Raw genomic sequence first — 16779 nt, 5'->3', positions numbered from 1 at the left:
AATTAAATCGAGTCAGACACAATAAAATACCATTGATTAAATTAGAGTATAGAAAGTATTGATTATGAAACCAAAATGTTATGCGCATTATCATTTGGCATCATTGAAACTGTAACTCAGTACAGTGGCAATTCAAATGTGTAACCGTAGAATTATTTGTACTCTCAGCTGTGGGACCTGTTGATGCCAACAATCAAACTGGAGTCCAGGATAACCAAACAGTGGGGAGACATTGGATTCCAAGGAGATGACCCCAAGACTGACTTCAGAGGAATGGGCATGCTGGGCCTTATCAACCTTGTGTGAGTCAATGAGACATTTATTAAGTTAGGAAGCGCTACAGATAATACCAGCACTAACCATTAAGGCCATTTACTGGACTTGTCTGCCAAAATACAAGGACACTGTTGCCATTTATTGCATTTATGATGGAAATAGAATTTTGACATTGTTTTATTCACATCAAATTTCATCACTTTTCTGTAAATATGAACTGCATTTGAACAGTTTTTTATAGGCTTAGACATCTCCTGGGCGGTCTTACCTGACTTGCCTTGCTGAAAGAAGGGTAAATAATTGTTTAAACAATCAATAAAAGGTGTAAAAGCAACAAAACAAGGCAAGAGTGAAACACCGCTCAGAAAGCTGACCAAGCAAGCCAAACTTCTTTCCCAGCTGGATGTCAATAGGAACTTGAAAATGCAAATCAAGGAAATCCACATGGTCAGCAAAACTATAGCAAAACTATAGTTTATGTTATTCCTAACATTTTTATCACTATAATAGCTGTTCACACATCATATACATCCACGTGCATATTTGCATTACCACCTAATTTCTTAGTTTAGATGATTTACCCGCATAATCAGTTCCCTATTTAGGACAACACTTCCGCATTGTCACACCTTGTACTGTAGGATTTATGTTTAAAAATGTAACTGTGCACATATAAAATAATTAATAATTTTCCACGACTCATCTTCCACCGAGTAGCCCGGGGGTTTTCAAAGTCCGAGGGGAAAAAAGTACAATTCCTCTAACCTGCTGGTAGCATTGTACCCCTGTAACACTGTCGAACACACTATGAACAGTTTTTTAAGTATTCTGTTAGTATTAGCTAATGTAGCTTCGAGTTGCCAGCCTCGAGCAGAGATGAGCAGCGGGCTACAGAGGTCTGGTTTTCCAAACTCTACAAACTTTTCAAACTTGTAGTCTTCAGACCCAAAACATGTTGCAGGCAGTTTATCATACTTCATGCAGCTCCCTCTGCCACAAAAGTCTTTATCCAACTTTTTGAAAATATGCAGTTGTATTCCTCAAGACCTGTAAACAGACTCTGATGGACTATGGTTATTGCCGCGAATACAAGAGTAGTTGTGAACATGATCTCATATTGAGATTAAACCAGCAATTATAGGCAAAGTCAGGACTGTCTCATAGTAAACAATATTGATTCTGAAATATTTTTGTTCTATTACAGTTTTTTCAGTGAAAACTACACAGAGGAGGCTCGTCAGGTGTTGTCTCATGCAAACCATCCTAAACTAGGGTAAGAGACATAAATACATGGGTGGTATTAGCATATTTCAGTATTGTGCCAAAGGCATGATATAAATCATTGCATTATTGCATATAACCGGAACTGCCAGAATTAAAATCACACCAGTTCGTCGGGTTCACCGTGACTTTGACGTGTCACTCTTGGCATGCACTTCATGCTAATTTTGTATTCCTCATGTTTTAGGTATTCATATGCCATAGTTGGGATCAACTTGACAGAAATGGCTTACAGCCTTCTGAAGAGTGGTGCTTTGAAACCCCATTTTTACAACACAGTACTGGGCACACCTGAGCTCTGGCACTTTCATCAGCTATACTGTGAGTAAAAAAAAATATAACAACATTTTTCTGTTCTTCGACATCTCTCGGCGTTTTCCATCCGCTGAAAAATACGTAACATATTTTTCTAATAGAAGTGAAATTTTGTCGGCTGTTTTTATAAACTAAACTAAATGACTAAAGTGTGTGTTTCTTGTCTTCTAGGTTATCTGGCATATGAATTTGATCATTTCTGGGTTGCAGAAAAACCAGAAAGCATCATGCACTTTAATCAATACCGAGAAAAATTCCATCACATAGTCAAGACGCATCTACAGGACCCCGATGTGTCCCTCACACTGGCCGTCCGATCTAAAAACTAACACTATTCACAAATATTCCCTGACTTCTCCATGGTCCATAACCTTGTTTGATGTGGTAAAAGAAGGCAAGAAGCATAAGCAAAGCTGAAGGTTATAAGCAGACTGAAGCTTGTCGGTCACTTATATTCCAGCATAAATTTGAAGAAATAAATCCCCATGTATTTGATTTTGTGATTTATTAGTCATGCTCTGTTCATCTCGTCACAGTGATAGTTAAGGGTTTCAAAATACAGCACAACTCTAACACCCTATACCTCAAAAGCTGAGCATTCCAAGGTTAAATTACCTTTTTTAAAGAGGAAATGAGAGCTGCTACAGAGTGAAAACAGGTCTTTCTTTTTTAAGGGTTAAAGTACTTTCAGTGAGCGAGCAGCCAAGTTGTTGCGGTCATTGAAAAATGGTGATTAACTACCATGTTTGTAGAGGTCTTGTTTGTATTTATTTAACAAGACTTGCGTGTTCTCACAGTTGTCCTGCTCAGGAATTTGATTTTTATGTCCGGAGACCATGGCTGAAACTTAATTTAAGTTTTAATGTATTGCCCTTGATGTCATCTGTATTCTGTAATATAGGTGATGTGGAACTCAAAAATGTTGCTTGCCTCCTTTTTCATAAATTTGTATGTCTGAGATACTGCAAAGACTTACCTTTTTATTTTTATGGTGTGGAAGGTATGTAATGATTAACACATCTTACTCAAAGTTAATAAATACATGTTAATGTTTTGAAATGTCATTCGTGTGGTACAAGTAATACCACAAGTTAGTTAAGCAAGCACAGTGTCTGTAAAACAAGTCAAATATATTTAGTTTACATAAACATGTTTGACATATGATTATGGGTATCAGTGTTATTTCTCATAAAACGTGTACTGGTTTAAGCTGCCTGAAATGTATAATTGGCAGATTTCGATTTACTGGTCTGAACCTTCCCAACGGCGGTTTTCACTGCCTAGTGTTCGCACCATTCACTCCCATAAAAATTTTAATGGGTTCAAAATTATAAATATAAAGATACAGCTGCATTGCTTTCACACATCTGTTCAACATCAAGTCAAAATTCAAGGTAGATTGTCCAATAATCCTTTTTCAACAAAGGATTTTCTTCTTTGTCAACAACAAACAACAAAAAGAATAAAACTAAAATGTGAATTGATATTCATTAGGTTTCTTCTGCGATGCGCCAACCCAGCGGTGCTTCAGGTTTTTCCAGTCAAACCTGGAAACAGGAATCTCAATTTCTGTCCTCAATCCTCTTCTTTGTGACCATCATGGCTCTCTTGATTTGTTCGAATGAGACAAACATCACAACATTCCACGATCCCAACCTCAGAAACGAGGGCACGAATCTACAAGAAACCAAAGAGGTTTGTTTTGAAGAATGTATGCTGGAATAGCTCCACCAATGTAGCACTGCTGAAACATTTCTATCAAATGAGCTTAAGTACAGATATTCCTAAACAAATGAGTATGTGCTAATGACATCTGTGAGGAAGAGCTCACCCTTTGTAGAAAGCCGTAGGCCCCTCTTTAGTCAACATGGTCCACGAGCAGTTGATAGCGCTCTTGTACTGGCCTGGTGGTGAGTTCATGTATCTGGTTTTCACCACATCTACTGGGGAAGCAATCACTGTAGTAACAAAACCGGCCCCAAACGCAGAGACAAAGTGGCAAGGCAAATTGTCTGTGGAGAGAAATAGAAGGAAAAAAAACAATTAAAAAGCATGAATGACAGCAACCAGGGGGCCCTTGTTCTGAGCTGAACAGTATATAAACTCATGTCAGCAGATTATGCAACCTGGTGAACGGGCCAAGATAAATGTCATAATAAGTTCAGCATTTACAGCGCTGTGAAGGGAAAAAAAACACCTTGTTCTGTAGCATCAGCATGTGTGCTGTTATCAGCTGTGGTGGAGTTGAAACGGGTGAGAGGGTGTGTGGATTTCTGTCCAATCAGCTGGCTCTCTGGGATGACATTACATTTATGTGTGTTTGTGTGTTACTGTAGCCCAGACACACATGCATGAGCTCTCCCACTCACCTGACATCAGTTTGTGTCTAAGGATTGCCTCCTTGATCAAGTCGTATGTAACCAGCTCTGTACAGTTGACTAGCGCGTTTCTTGTGATGTTGGGCAGTGTGCCTACAGGAGCCAGAAAAGAATAATAACTTATCTAAATCATTTCTGGGTCTCATTTTCATGGCAGGGGAGACCCCAAAAGATTAACTTTGTAAAGTTTTCAAGCATGCTTCCCAAATGCCACCTTTCCAGAGTCCACGAAGGCCCTCATTCTGAAATATGTGTTTATAGGCCTGCATCGTGCCACTGTAGCGACGGGCCACACCATTCAGGTTCATCTGGGCTTGGAATCGAACCTTGACCACATCAGTGGGTTGTGCAAAGGACACTGCCATGGCGCCTGTAGTGCAGCCAGCGAGGATACGTACCAGTACACCAGGGTCTGGAGAAGGAGGGATATAATTCAGTACATTACTCAGTTAATGTAATTAAGTACAGGTTCGAGATGCTTGTGATTTAATCTATCTAGCTATCTAAAACTATTTTTAATCCTCAATTAAAATATCAATTGATCGCTCAGATTCTTCACATTTTCCCTGAAACTCATATTACACCTAATATGTACTTAATAGTACATGTTGTGTACTTTAGTTACTTAGGATTTTAATTGTATCCCAATACTGCTGTTATTTCTATCTATAGTGTACAGCTGCTGCACATCCATCAGTCCTGGATAAGGGACCCCTCTGCTGTTTTCCTCAGGGTGTTTTCTCTTTGAAAAGAGTTTTTCCTCATCTGAATCGAGGGTTTAAGGATAGAGGGTGTGATATGTTGTATGTATTGTAAAGCTCTGCAGTTGATATTCATCATGTAAGGATTTTGATCAGTGGAACATTAAACTCTACAAATAATTTATGTCATCAGGATTAATCTGATTTGTTAAAGCTTAAAAATATGTCATTAAAACAAAAAAACCTGCACGTATCACATACTGTCTTTGCCACCAGTGTAGAAATCTTTGACGTTGTCGTAGAGGCCAATTCTGACAGAGGCAAAGCACACTTGTCTCTGCAGCCCAGCTACCAGCCCGTTGTATAGAGACTTGGGCCCCTCTGTCCGGATCATGGTGCTGATTGTCCCAAACACCCCTTTGTAGCGGATTCCTTCCACTGCCTTCTTCTCTCCTTGAATCTGGGGTCACAGATTGTACTCAAGGCTTAAAACATGCCTTACAGAACAAAAGTAGAAACCCTTTAGACTGAAAGGTGCAGTGTGTAGCAGCAGAAATAGAAAATAGAAGTGAATGAGTGCAGTTGGATTAATTGGTATTGAAGTTGACAGTCAAGCTGCTCAGTCGGTAGTTGCCAAGATAACACTGTTTTCCAAATTGTCCAAAATCAGAGTAGCTGATGATCATCATCATAATATAATGTATGGATGCATTGCAGGAAAACATGTTATATGATACTGGAGATGAGGGAAGAAAGGTTTTCTTTCTTATTTGTCAGAACTGAATGAACTGATACCTGTAGTCTGACTTTGGCTGTGTCCAGAGGAAATGTGACAATATCAGCTATGCAGGCTGCTGCCCCGGCACTCGCCATCTTCACCCCCAGAGGAGGGGGAACATCTGAGGGTTTCAGTCCCACCATGTTTCCTAATGCTGGGGTTAAAGGTGTACACAGACACACAGAGACACACAGGCACAATGAGAACAAATCACCGGGATTCTCCAGTGGAAAACCACCATATGAACATTAATCTCATCATCGTTCATCTTTTAAACCGAAAGGTTAGTGTGTGCTGAGATATTGTGTAGATTGATGATAAAAACATACTTACATTGTTTGTGTAAAATTTAAAGGTTCCTTTTGATCATCAGTTGTCTGTTACCGGGCAGGATTTGATTGGCCAAATTATAATCCATAAAGGGCCCCACTCCACAGAAAAGAAAGATGCATCTCATTCTCTGCATTTATAAGGTCTTCTGGCTGCCTTTTTTTATGACATCCACAGAGAGGCGTTGCTGTGTAGTCCTGTACGCATGGGTCAAAGCAAAGTCCACTGACTCAGAAAGTCAATGTTCAATTTACCCCACAGTGCAGACACATTTCAGAAAAACAACTATTTTACGTCCCCATTCTGTGACTTTAATAACAGTATCTTTTCATCCAAATTGTGGTCTATGTCTATATGTATCTATCTATCTATCTATCTATATCTATCTATATATATATATATATATATATATACACACACATATATATAACTATCTAAATATTATGTCTTGCATTTAAGTAGTTTTTGGTAGAAGTTTAAGTAGAATTTGGAAATATCAGCATTTTTTCCTTCTGCCCCATGTCTTACCCGTGTCTGTCACTGACATAATGTTAAGTAATTATTTACCTCATCAAGTAAGTATCTACACTTACCAACAGTCACAATAAAGCACTGTGAGATTGGTTCATTGGAGGCTTGTCTTTGCTCTCGGCCAATGACTGAATGGGTGTTTGGACAATGGAGAAAGTGTTTGGAGTCTTTATAGCCAAACCTCACACCAGGTTGCCTTTGTAGTAATGTTACTGTATCATACAGTATTTGTCCATCATAAAACATATTATAACCTACCGTTCATTTATGAGTTCTTAATAACAGATACTTTTCACACTTTTGAGAAAGAGGGCACCGACTTAACAAAAAAGCATTGGGGGAGAGCAGTGACGTTAACTAGTGACTGAAGTTCACTGTGGAGCAGATAAGAACCTTGCATCACACTGTGTTCGGCCTCTCAGCAGTTTGGCAGTGAACTGTACGTGTTTCATAATACCTTGTATGGAAATCATGGGAATGTTTGATTATGGGAAGAATTAAAAGGAGAAGAGAATGTGACCTTATCCCCTCAACTATAATGATAACTAAAACAACATAATAATAAAAAAGGATTTTGGTTGCAAAGCACAACATAGACAAGAACAAAAGGCTCTCTGGCTTCTTATTTTCACATGAATGGATGTCATCATGTTCTTCTCCCCAAAGATGTAATAAATAACTATTAGAAATCAAAACTTTGCCATATTTGTTAGACATGATGAAATCTCACACCAGACCTTTTCAGTTGAGCTTTGAGCTTCAATGATTTTATCATTTCTGGACTGCAAGGAGTGAGATGACCTGGTGGACCCCAGATATAAGCAATCTATCTTCTATCCTCATCTAACAAACATGATTTCTGATAGATTGATCATTTAAAGGTGTTTTTTGGACTCAGCACCTGGACAATGAACATGCTGCTGTGTAATCAGTGGTGGAAGAAGTTTTCAGATCCTTTAAAAGTAATAATACTCTTGTTACAAGTGAAAGTCCTGCATTAAGCTTTTACTTAAATGTAGGAGAATTACCAGCAAAATGTACTGATTTATCAAAAGTAAATGTGCAAAATTGCCCTTGATCGTGTTATATCAATACATTTTTGCTACTAATGCATCAATACGTAAGCAGCATTTTAATACTGTAGCTGGTTGAGGTGGATACAATTTGAACTATTTTACTGGGTAGTTTAATCTATAAAAATACATCATATTTTGTAAAAATCATATGGTATGTATGTATATATTTCTCTTCCCCTGAAATTTTGTGGCGTATAAATAAAGTCCAAGTGCCTTAAAAATGCACTTAAATACAGTATTTGAGTAAATGTACTTAGTTACTCCATCACTGGCACTTAAAACGTGTGTGCCAGTATGAAAGAAAGCTCATCTCCAACTTCCATCACTGTGAATCCATTCTGTACTGTAAAGCACAAATTTTAGGTTTTGTAACTAACAGGTGTAATTAAACTAGTCAAAATTGTTTCTTCAAGGAAATGAATGATTATACAAGACTAAAGTGTCTTTGGTCATATAGTGGCACTCTGATTACGTCAATGAAAAAGGCGTTGTACTGTGCAGCATCTAATCATACTGTAATTTTAATTAAATGGAGTGATAAACAATACATCAGGATCCAGAGTAATAACATCTGGACATTTAAAATAATAATTATTCACATAAAAACAACTTAAAAAAAAAAAAAAGCAATGTCAAAAATGTACAGAGCAAAAAAGGTTAAAGCATGTATAAAAAAAAAAAAAGAAAAGAAAAGGCAAACGTTTTAGTTTTGGAGAGCAGACAACAATAGCTATGCAGATCGCAAGCAAATACATGTTAGTGGATCACATTATGTTGTAAACGTATAGACAGTGCAGGCTCTTCATTCAACAGCATTTTTAGTGTAATAATCATGTCTTAGCACACATAGCTTCCTTTGAATCCCTTAACCATCAGGTGTGAGTAAAAAGAAATGTAGTTGTGTCATTTTTTCCATCGTCGTTATTACATAAGTTGTTTGCGATTACCCAAAAATAACTGGAGAAAACTACACTGGAGCAATTATGGGGGAACATTATTTTGGGGAGTGAATGTCTAGGAAGTCGTGGGTATATATGTGTGCGGAAAAAGTGAATAGTTTCTGCCAAAGTGACACATTGTTGAGATGTGGAGCTAAAGAGAGTTTACAAAATAATACATGAAAATTCACTATCATTGAATTTTCACAGCTTTGTTTCATATTTTTCCATATTGTCATTCGATGATTTTGTGATTAACAGCGAATGGAATTGTAAAGTAAGGAAGCAATAGTTTGACCAGATATAATGTTAGGTGATCATACATAGACTATCAATATCCCAGTATAGAACTGTACTGTATCTGTGGACATGTACATCTACATAGCCTAAGAGTAGAGATTACAATATCAACACCTATGTATAATGTCTTATAAAGTACAGCTACTACATGTACGCATTGATTTCATCTGAGCAAACCTTAATATTGATGCTCCCCTCTTAGCTGGACAGAATCTAATGATTGTTATAATAAAAGTCTCTCACATCTGGTAAAATACATTGCCAAGAGCAGTTTTTGGTCACATTCATTCAACTATCATTCACATAAATTTTACATTTACCTTCGTTCTCCTCCAAAACTCATGGACATATTTTTAATGACTGATAATCGTGTTTCACTTTTAAAACAGCAAAAGTCTTTGCGAGAAACCTCCCATGAAAGGACTCAGCCAGATAGCGAGATCTCATAGTCACTTGTTGACAGCAGGGGACGCCCAACCTTACGCACATTCTTGGCGTTAGTTATACGAGCTGCCACCTCCACTGGCTTCTCAAAATAATGCACCAGGGCCTGCTCGGTGAGCACAGAGGCCAGGAACTGCTCAAACGTGATGGCCCAGTCTTTATCAATGCTGGTGCTGTGAGGGAGCCCTCTGTCGTGGGGTCCAACGCCGTGAGGCAGGTTACTTCTTTCACCGTTGGAGCCGTTGTCGCTGCGCACCAGCACCGTGTCGTCTGCAATGTCCTCGCACTGCAGCTTTTCATCCAGCTCATGGGAGCCTGCGCTGAGCACTGAGTAAGATGACATTGAGGTGTCATCTTTGGTTTCATCATCCGAGATGAGCATGGCGGATGATGTGCCCGCGTCTTTGGGAGACGAGTCCTCCAGCTTGATGTCTTGCATAGGTGGCAGCTGCTCGCTCCCTCTGTCCTCTTTCCCCTCCTCACAGGAGCATGGCTTGTTCTCCAGACATGCAGGAACAAAGGCGTCACTCTGGTCCTGCTGCTGGAACATGCCATCAGACACGGCCTCCTCTGCAGTTTGGGGATCGGTGGCATCTCTTAAATGCAGGCTTGGCTCTGATTTACCCTCCATGTTGTTGTCCCTTCTGCCAGAGGAGAAAAGCTTTCCCACCTCTCCCATTTCCAGCAGCAGACTGGTAACTGTTGCTGTGGCATGATAGAGCTCCTGTTCTGCAACATCCTCACTGAACATGCTGTACAGGGTCTTGCAAAGTTCGATAAACTGGCTCTGGAGGAGGAAATAAAACGTAAGATGTCAGTTGTACTCTACTGTAACTACTGAGTTTCTTAGACACGTTCTGCAAATAAAAACCAATGCAGAGGGTGAAGTCTTACCTGATTCAGCTTGGGGAGGTCTTTTGTGTTTTCTCTCTTAGGTTTTGTCTCCTGGTTCCACAGTTTCAGGTAATGGCGATATTCAGGAGTGTTCAGTTTCTTCACTGTAACATGTACATAGAATGTTTTATTAACATTAAGTAATTTGGTCACAAACTTATATTTTGGTTTTAAAAAAAAAAGCACGAAGATGCAACCAATGTCTGCATGTTTTTGTATTGCGATTAAAGACTTTTCCGTGGTAAATACAAACTACGGATTGACTTCAGTATTTTGCCAAATAGCTACAGCTTGTTTTTGCTAGCACCATGTATATTTTCTGTATTCACATGTTGCTTCAGATGTTCCAGAGGAAATAAGACCCTCTACCAAATGGATGACTTTACCACCACGATCAATCGCATTCAGTCAGTGAAAAAATAAAAAATAAAAAATAGACGACAAGAATTTTCTTGGCTGCTAATCAAGACTAAAGGGAAATTTCACACTAGAATGGTTTGCAATTTAAATGAGATTAAACATTGTGTTGCTCATTATAGGGCAAATGGAACCATATATTATGTTGTTGCTTACCTTTTTCAGTCTTAAATGTAACTCTGACAAAGCCATCATCCCTCTCGCTTCTGCACTTTGAGTCATGACCTGAGGAGAGAAGAGCGTGACCAAGATCAAACATGAACATTTGTTCAATTAAAGTGGTAAAATTATGCAATTACATTAAACATATACTGTATTTTTCTTGCTTCTAAACTACATGCTGATGGTAAGTTTACTCTTTACTGCCTAATGTAGTGTGATTTGATCACGAGCACCAATTGCTACAAAATACGGATGACACTAGTTTACAAGTTTAATTATCCAAAAAACAGCTTTCTGAGGCAGTTTCTCTCTCTTACTCCTGCAGGCTTGTGCCTTACATGAATGATTAAACTTGTGCACAAATGTGTTTTCGTGTCTGTGCTTTGAACACTGTCATTGTGCACAACGCAGGCTGCATGCGATGTCTGCGGTTTCAAGCTAAATACAACCACACTTTCCCCTGTTAAATCACATGACATGCCCGTAACCACCAAACAGATTTCACTTATGCAAATATAACGATGTCTTTTTCAAGTACTTAATATTGTAAATTGCAGCATTTATGTACCATACATAACAAGGAATAACTGCACAACAAGTGACCCATCATCTGGCTGGGCTCAATGAAAAGTTCAGAATAAAAAGTGGAAAAAAGGCCTAACAATATCACAAAAAAAGCTGATCTTGGGTCCTTACCGATAGATGTCTCTGGAGTGATGTCTTCAAAGAAGTACTGAGTGGCCTCAAATGCAGAGTCCGGCTCTTCCTGTTCATGGGTGACTTCTGGGAGAAGAGAATTTAGGAGTCTGTCAAAAACATTATGTAAACCATTCTTTGTCATTCTGTTCAATTTTATCCAAATTTTCAATTTCAACAATAAAGTTTTTATAATTGTATATTTTCAATTAATCAAAAAACCTTTCCAACAATGCGAACTGGTAAAATTATATGACATTTAAAATGTTATGTTTAATGAAAGTCAAATCTAAGTTTTCATTACGTTAAATACATTGAGTTAAAAATGTTTTGTTTTCTGTTAATTATCTCATTAAAAACAGTGAAGTAATACAAAGGTAATTCTGAGAAAGTGATTTGCCCTGTGACACGAAGTGATATATTGTCTGTAGTTCCCTGTAGATGACTTTCCAGGATCACTGATGCACACTCACCAGGTAAAACGTGCATCTTGTAGAGGAGCTTCAGTTTGTCAGTAAGGTCCCCGTGACACAGAACACCTGGAACACACCAACAAGTTTGAGAGATTGGACACGTCTGAACTGTTTCCAAATGTGATACATCATCATGGATGAAATACTACCTTAAACTTTAATCATGGCAGCTTAAAACACACAACTTCACAGCTATGTTATAAACCTTTACTTCCAAAGAATATTTACAGGGACACAGGCACAACCATACTCTTCTTACCCAGGCCACTGATGAACTCTCGAAAGTTGATGAGGGCATCTCCGTTCTGGTCAAGCAGACGGAAGAAGCGCACAGCCAGGGGGTCTGAGTGGGCTCCATTGGCCCACGGGAAAAGCAGGTTGAACAGGCCTTTGAACTGCTCCACGTCGATGCGGTACTGCTCCAGGTAGGGCAGGCTGGGGTCATGGCGCTCTGTGGGGTTGCTGCTGCCGCCCCAGTAACAGCTGGTCAGGTGCTCCGTCTGAGGAGAGGAAGAAAGGGGGGAGAACTGTAAAATATCATACAAATGGAAAGCAATACAATTTAAATATAAACAGACAGAGCTGTTTTTTACTGAATTTAAAGAGGCACATTTTAAAGATAAATGTGGTTTTCCTAATAAACAGTAACCATCAGTAACAAACAGAGTTGTATTTGACAAACATGACAGAATACAACACATACTTTGACAGTATGTTTGGAAAACAATTTCACTCGAATAATCAGTCATTATGAAGCCATTAATGAAGTGGCAAATTAATCTTCACCACGTGCTTGAATAGGCTTGCGGCCTATGCTAGAGGAAAACAACTGAAGCACTAATGTTAAGGCTCCTAGGCTATTATTTATTTTTCCTGTAGAGACAAAATTACTGATTTCCTGTCTATACTTCACATTTAGCAAGGTGGCAGTTAGAGGGAGCTGAATGACACGTGTATGCTGTAACTCACCTTGAAGAGCACATAGAGCTCCTCCAACTCGTCCATACTGAACGCCGTCTCTGTAACAATAGTTCTGACCTGAAACACAATATAATTACAGTACATTAGGTTAAAATAAAAGAAAGAGAATAAAGTGTGATGAGAGCGCAGATGATCTAATAATGACTGGAATGTAGTTCATTTGGTTTCTAAACTCTAATCTAATTTGAGCAGCAGAACTACTTTTGAAGTTGTCGCGTAGCATGATTCCTGTATCTGCACGACAGGGTTGAGCAAGAACAGTCTGGTAAATAAAGTTGAAAAACAATTAAGTCATGTCTTAGCACACATGTTTGCCTAATTCCAGTAAGGGTAAGTCAGTCGGTCCTTACCACATTGCGTTTAGTTGTATCTTCAATGGTTTGGATGACCCTCAGTCTCTGTTTGAAACGCATCTGTTCAATCACATCTGCACGGATTGAACCAAATTTCTGGCACAAAAGGAGAAGCAGAGAGAAACAGAGAGAAATATAGGTCAACCCCGCTGTGATATTACTCAAAGTCTGTTGTCACAGTGAAAATGCATGATTGTAAGGAAAGAGCTGGACTTTACAGCGGACAAACAGCAGGACTTAACAATTAACACACTCATATCATAAATCCATCTGTGAAAAATCCAACTAAAATGTACAAAATCCCCTTGGGATGCACTTAATGAATATCAGATTTTTTCCCTGCATGTAAGAACCAAAGGAAGACTAAAGATAGAGGACATCACGGGTATACAAACAGTCATTATCATCCAGGTTAAATACCTCGTAGGAGCTGCGGACCAGTTTGAAGATGTCGACTTCTGGATGTGGTTCTCCATTGTCTGTCAGTAAGGAGTGCAGGTGGGGGATCGGGGGGAGGGTGCTGTCCTTATTGGTCACACTATCCAAGTATCTACAGTAAACAAATGATTTACCAAAATAATCACAAACTCTTTCAGGCTTGTGGGATAAAAATATTTGATAAATGGTCGTCCCTTTTGACTCCCCTTACCTGCCCAGTACGGTCATGGCCTCTCCATCATCCTTGCAGCCCAGCAGCTGGTGGATGTTGGCGTGCAGCACGGAGAGTGCCAGCTGAAAGATGACCTTGATGCCGTCAAAGAAGAAGCAGTCCACCACCACCACTGCGCTCTCAAACGGCATGACAGACAGGAAGAGGGTGAGGAACCAGGAGAGCGAGATAGTGGAGATGACCCCAAGGTCCTGCATGCAGTTGTACAGCTGAGGAACGTACTCGCGGGCGAGCTCCTCGAACACCCCCTGATCGACTAAGGCTCCTGGGGAGGGGAGAAGAGGGAAAAAGAGAGGTGCTCAACAAATCGAAAATGGTCAATAAAACAGAGATAGAGAGAGAGGCACATGGACATACTGACCTACAACTCTAGTGTTGTAGTAGTCAGGCAGCATCCTCTCACAAAGCGCCACAAGCAGCCAAAAAGCCTCCTCTTCTTTGGCGTAGAGCAGCAACACAGATGTTACAATATTCATAGCCTGAGGTGTTGAGGGAGAGAAGAGTAACAATTCTAGTACTGTCAAGGACTACAAGGTTTCTGCCATTTCAAATCAAGAGTGTGTTTACCTGACAGTATCCAATGTTGGGGTTTCTGAATGCGTAGGCTGTGAGGACCCTGCGAAGGGCGGCGATGCCCATCTCATTCTGAAAGGCCGGGTGCTCGGGGAGAGAGCGGTGCAGGTCCCTCTCTATCTCCTCTGTTGCCAGGTTGTATTTGCCCATCGACTTCTCCACCAGGTCTTCGTAGTAGCCAGGGTGGGTCGCCATCTCATTGATTGCCCCTATGGGAAAAAAAACATGAGATTTAAAGGTTTAAACCAGCTCCAGGCTCAGACCGCCTCCAAGAGAACTACACCAGCTATGGTAACAGTCTTTGTGATGGGCTTGATTACATGCAAAGGTGTCATTATTTAAATAATCAAATATTTAACGGTTTGCATAGATGACTGAGATCTTAAAAAAGATTAAAACTAGAATACTAGAAACATTATCTACCACATACAAGTGAAGCATGAAAAACGAGATAGTACCATGTACTATATTCTTACTGGCTACATATCCATCATGGCATCTATGCTAAGATGTGATATTGTAGCTTCTGTATCTTGTAAATAAAAAAGGAGCAAAATGTGTAATTTCATGTAACCATGTTGCGCTTTGGGAGAATAAACGGTAAACGGTGTTCTCAGTTCTCAATTCATTCATTCATTCAAAGATGTTTTCTTTATTATGATGAATCCTTAGTCTTTAGTCACAAATCATTTAAATTCATTAATAGATACAGAAATGTGAGGTGAGATTTAAAAAAACAACTTCTGAAGACATCCCACGAAAAAACAAAAGAAACTAATAACTTCTGAAAAGCCGTATTTTTGATTGTTTTTTTGTTTTTCCAGATTTCTTACACTTGTCTGTAGTACTCCTGGTGTTGTCCAAACACAGCCAGCAAAGTAGGATATCTCTATGTTTTTACAGGATGGTAAACCCATCATGGTAAACACAAAACCATGAACTGATTTTATCAGTTTCCGATTCAGAAATACACAAGTTTTATTATATATTTCAGTTACATTTCAGTGCTCTACTGACTCCGTCAAAAGTTGCTTTACAATCCTTATTGTCACATCAAGGTTGTCTTGTTTTTGTATTTCTGTACTCAACAGAGCATTTAAACTATCAATTTAGAATTTTTAAATAGTTAAAACTTTGTAAACATTAAAAAATGCAAAATGTGAAGGGACGCTGTAACACAAATGGCACTGGTATTTGATATCAACATCTCTTAGAGGTCAGTTCGCTTGTAAACCTGGAGAAAATCTTTTTACATCAGTCCATGTTCCAGGTTTGACAGTTGTCCGGCTGCCTCAGTAAATGTGCTTATTACGTTTGGCAAACTGGCTCCTTGTTCTAAAAACAGACAACAATTCCACAACAAACATCACTACAGATGGTGCAGGTAATTGTGACTCAAATGAAAGCAATGCAGCTTTGACAACAAGCCAAGTGAGCCATGGGTCATTGGGGAGAGAGGGAGGAGCTGTTTGTGACCCAGCTCTGCTCAGGTGAGGATGAGTACAAGCTGCTGTTGGTACATGACTGTGACTGAAAACAGGAATGTCTGGAGCTTGTGCATACCTGTATGTGCAGCATGTTGTTAAAGAATGGCAGTCACAGGCTACATATACTCATTTTCCATTTAGCTAATGTTTGGTGTCAAGATTGAAAATGCTGTGTGCAAACACTCATGGAAACTAAAATATGATATAAAACTTTTTATGAGCTGTTTCACACAAATTCAGTGCATGATTTTCAGGATTTCTTTCATCTGGGTATTTAGAGTGGTGGCATTATTGTGCACATGAAAATGTACCCTGATATGAACAACAATTTAAAGTACATATACATGTGTATTAATATTTGAAGTTCAGTATAAAAACATTGCAGACATACTGCTGCATGTCCTTTGAGGTACTGTACATTTTTATTTCTGGGCCACATTTTCCAGTCTTTTCAAACAAATCAGTGAGGCTGAAGCCACCCCTAAGTGTTACAGTTTCAGTCTTGAATAATCTGAATTGTTATGAAGACTGTGCAACTAATAAAGTGGCAAATTCATCTTTACAATGAGTTTATACTGGCTACAACACAAGAACAGCTTTTGCTAGAGGAAAGTAAGAATAAAAATGTAGTTTTCTGAAACTGGAAAAAAAAAAAAAAAAAATTGTATTTATGTCTCACATTGGCTATTTAAAAAAAAAATCTTGCTGTTTCTGTGTGGACTGGC

At 39.1% G+C, this 16779-nt stretch overlaps 3 protein-coding genes across 4 annotated transcripts in view; 1 reads left to right on the top strand and 2 right to left on the bottom strand.

Moving 5' to 3' along the window:
• The window catches only part of elmod2 (ELMO/CED-12 domain containing 2), an 8001-nt gene extending 4965 nt beyond the window's left edge, over positions 1–3036 (top strand). For both annotated transcript variants that reach the window (XM_046047914.1, XM_046047913.1), the window contains 3 exons: positions 1481–1549; positions 1745–1878; positions 2044–3036. In XM_046047914.1, coding sequence (XP_045903870.1) covers positions 1481–1549; positions 1745–1878; positions 2044–2201 — 361 coding nt within the window. In that variant the 3' untranslated portion in view covers positions 2202–3036. The remainder of the gene's footprint in view (positions 1–1480; positions 1550–1744; positions 1879–2043) is intronic.
• Positions 2363–6224, bottom strand: ucp1 (uncoupling protein 1). Its single transcript, XM_046047915.1, has 7 exons — positions 6063–6224; positions 5747–5883; positions 5213–5411; positions 4465–4662; positions 4242–4343; positions 3704–3884; positions 2363–3549 (listed from the first exon to the last, which is right to left on the bottom strand). Exons 2-7 carry the CDS (start codon positions 5870–5872, stop codon positions 3435–3437), a joined length of 921 nt encoding a protein of 306 aa, XP_045903871.1. The 5' UTR covers positions 5873–5883; positions 6063–6224; the 3' UTR covers positions 2363–3434.
• A 1947-nt stretch (positions 6225–8171) lies between these two features.
• tbc1d9 (TBC1 domain family, member 9 (with GRAM domain)) overlaps positions 8172–16779 on the bottom strand; it is a 22463-nt gene continuing 13855 nt past the window's right edge. Inside the window, exons 10-21 of the mRNA XM_046047605.1 lie at positions 14562–14776; positions 14356–14473; positions 13974–14259; positions 13745–13874; positions 13322–13420; positions 12960–13028; positions 12250–12490; positions 11991–12056; positions 11518–11604; positions 10816–10884; positions 10243–10346; positions 8172–10135 (exon numbers count right to left, since the gene is read on the bottom strand). Of these exons, the coding sequence (XP_045903561.1) occupies positions 9329–10135; positions 10243–10346; positions 10816–10884; positions 11518–11604; positions 11991–12056; positions 12250–12490; positions 12960–13028; positions 13322–13420; positions 13745–13874; positions 13974–14259; positions 14356–14473; positions 14562–14776 (2291 nt within the window). The 3' untranslated portion in view covers positions 8172–9328. The remainder of the gene's footprint in view (positions 10136–10242; positions 10347–10815; positions 10885–11517; positions 11605–11990; positions 12057–12249; positions 12491–12959; positions 13029–13321; positions 13421–13744; positions 13875–13973; positions 14260–14355; positions 14474–14561; positions 14777–16779) is intronic.

This window comes from Micropterus dolomieu, linkage group LG04 (genome assembly GCF_021292245.1).
Source record: "Micropterus dolomieu isolate WLL.071019.BEF.003 ecotype Adirondacks linkage group LG04, ASM2129224v1, whole genome shotgun sequence".
NCBI classification, from domain to species: domain Eukaryota; kingdom Metazoa; phylum Chordata; class Actinopteri; order Centrarchiformes; family Centrarchidae; genus Micropterus; species Micropterus dolomieu.
This window is presented reverse-complemented; position numbering and strand designations above follow the sequence as displayed.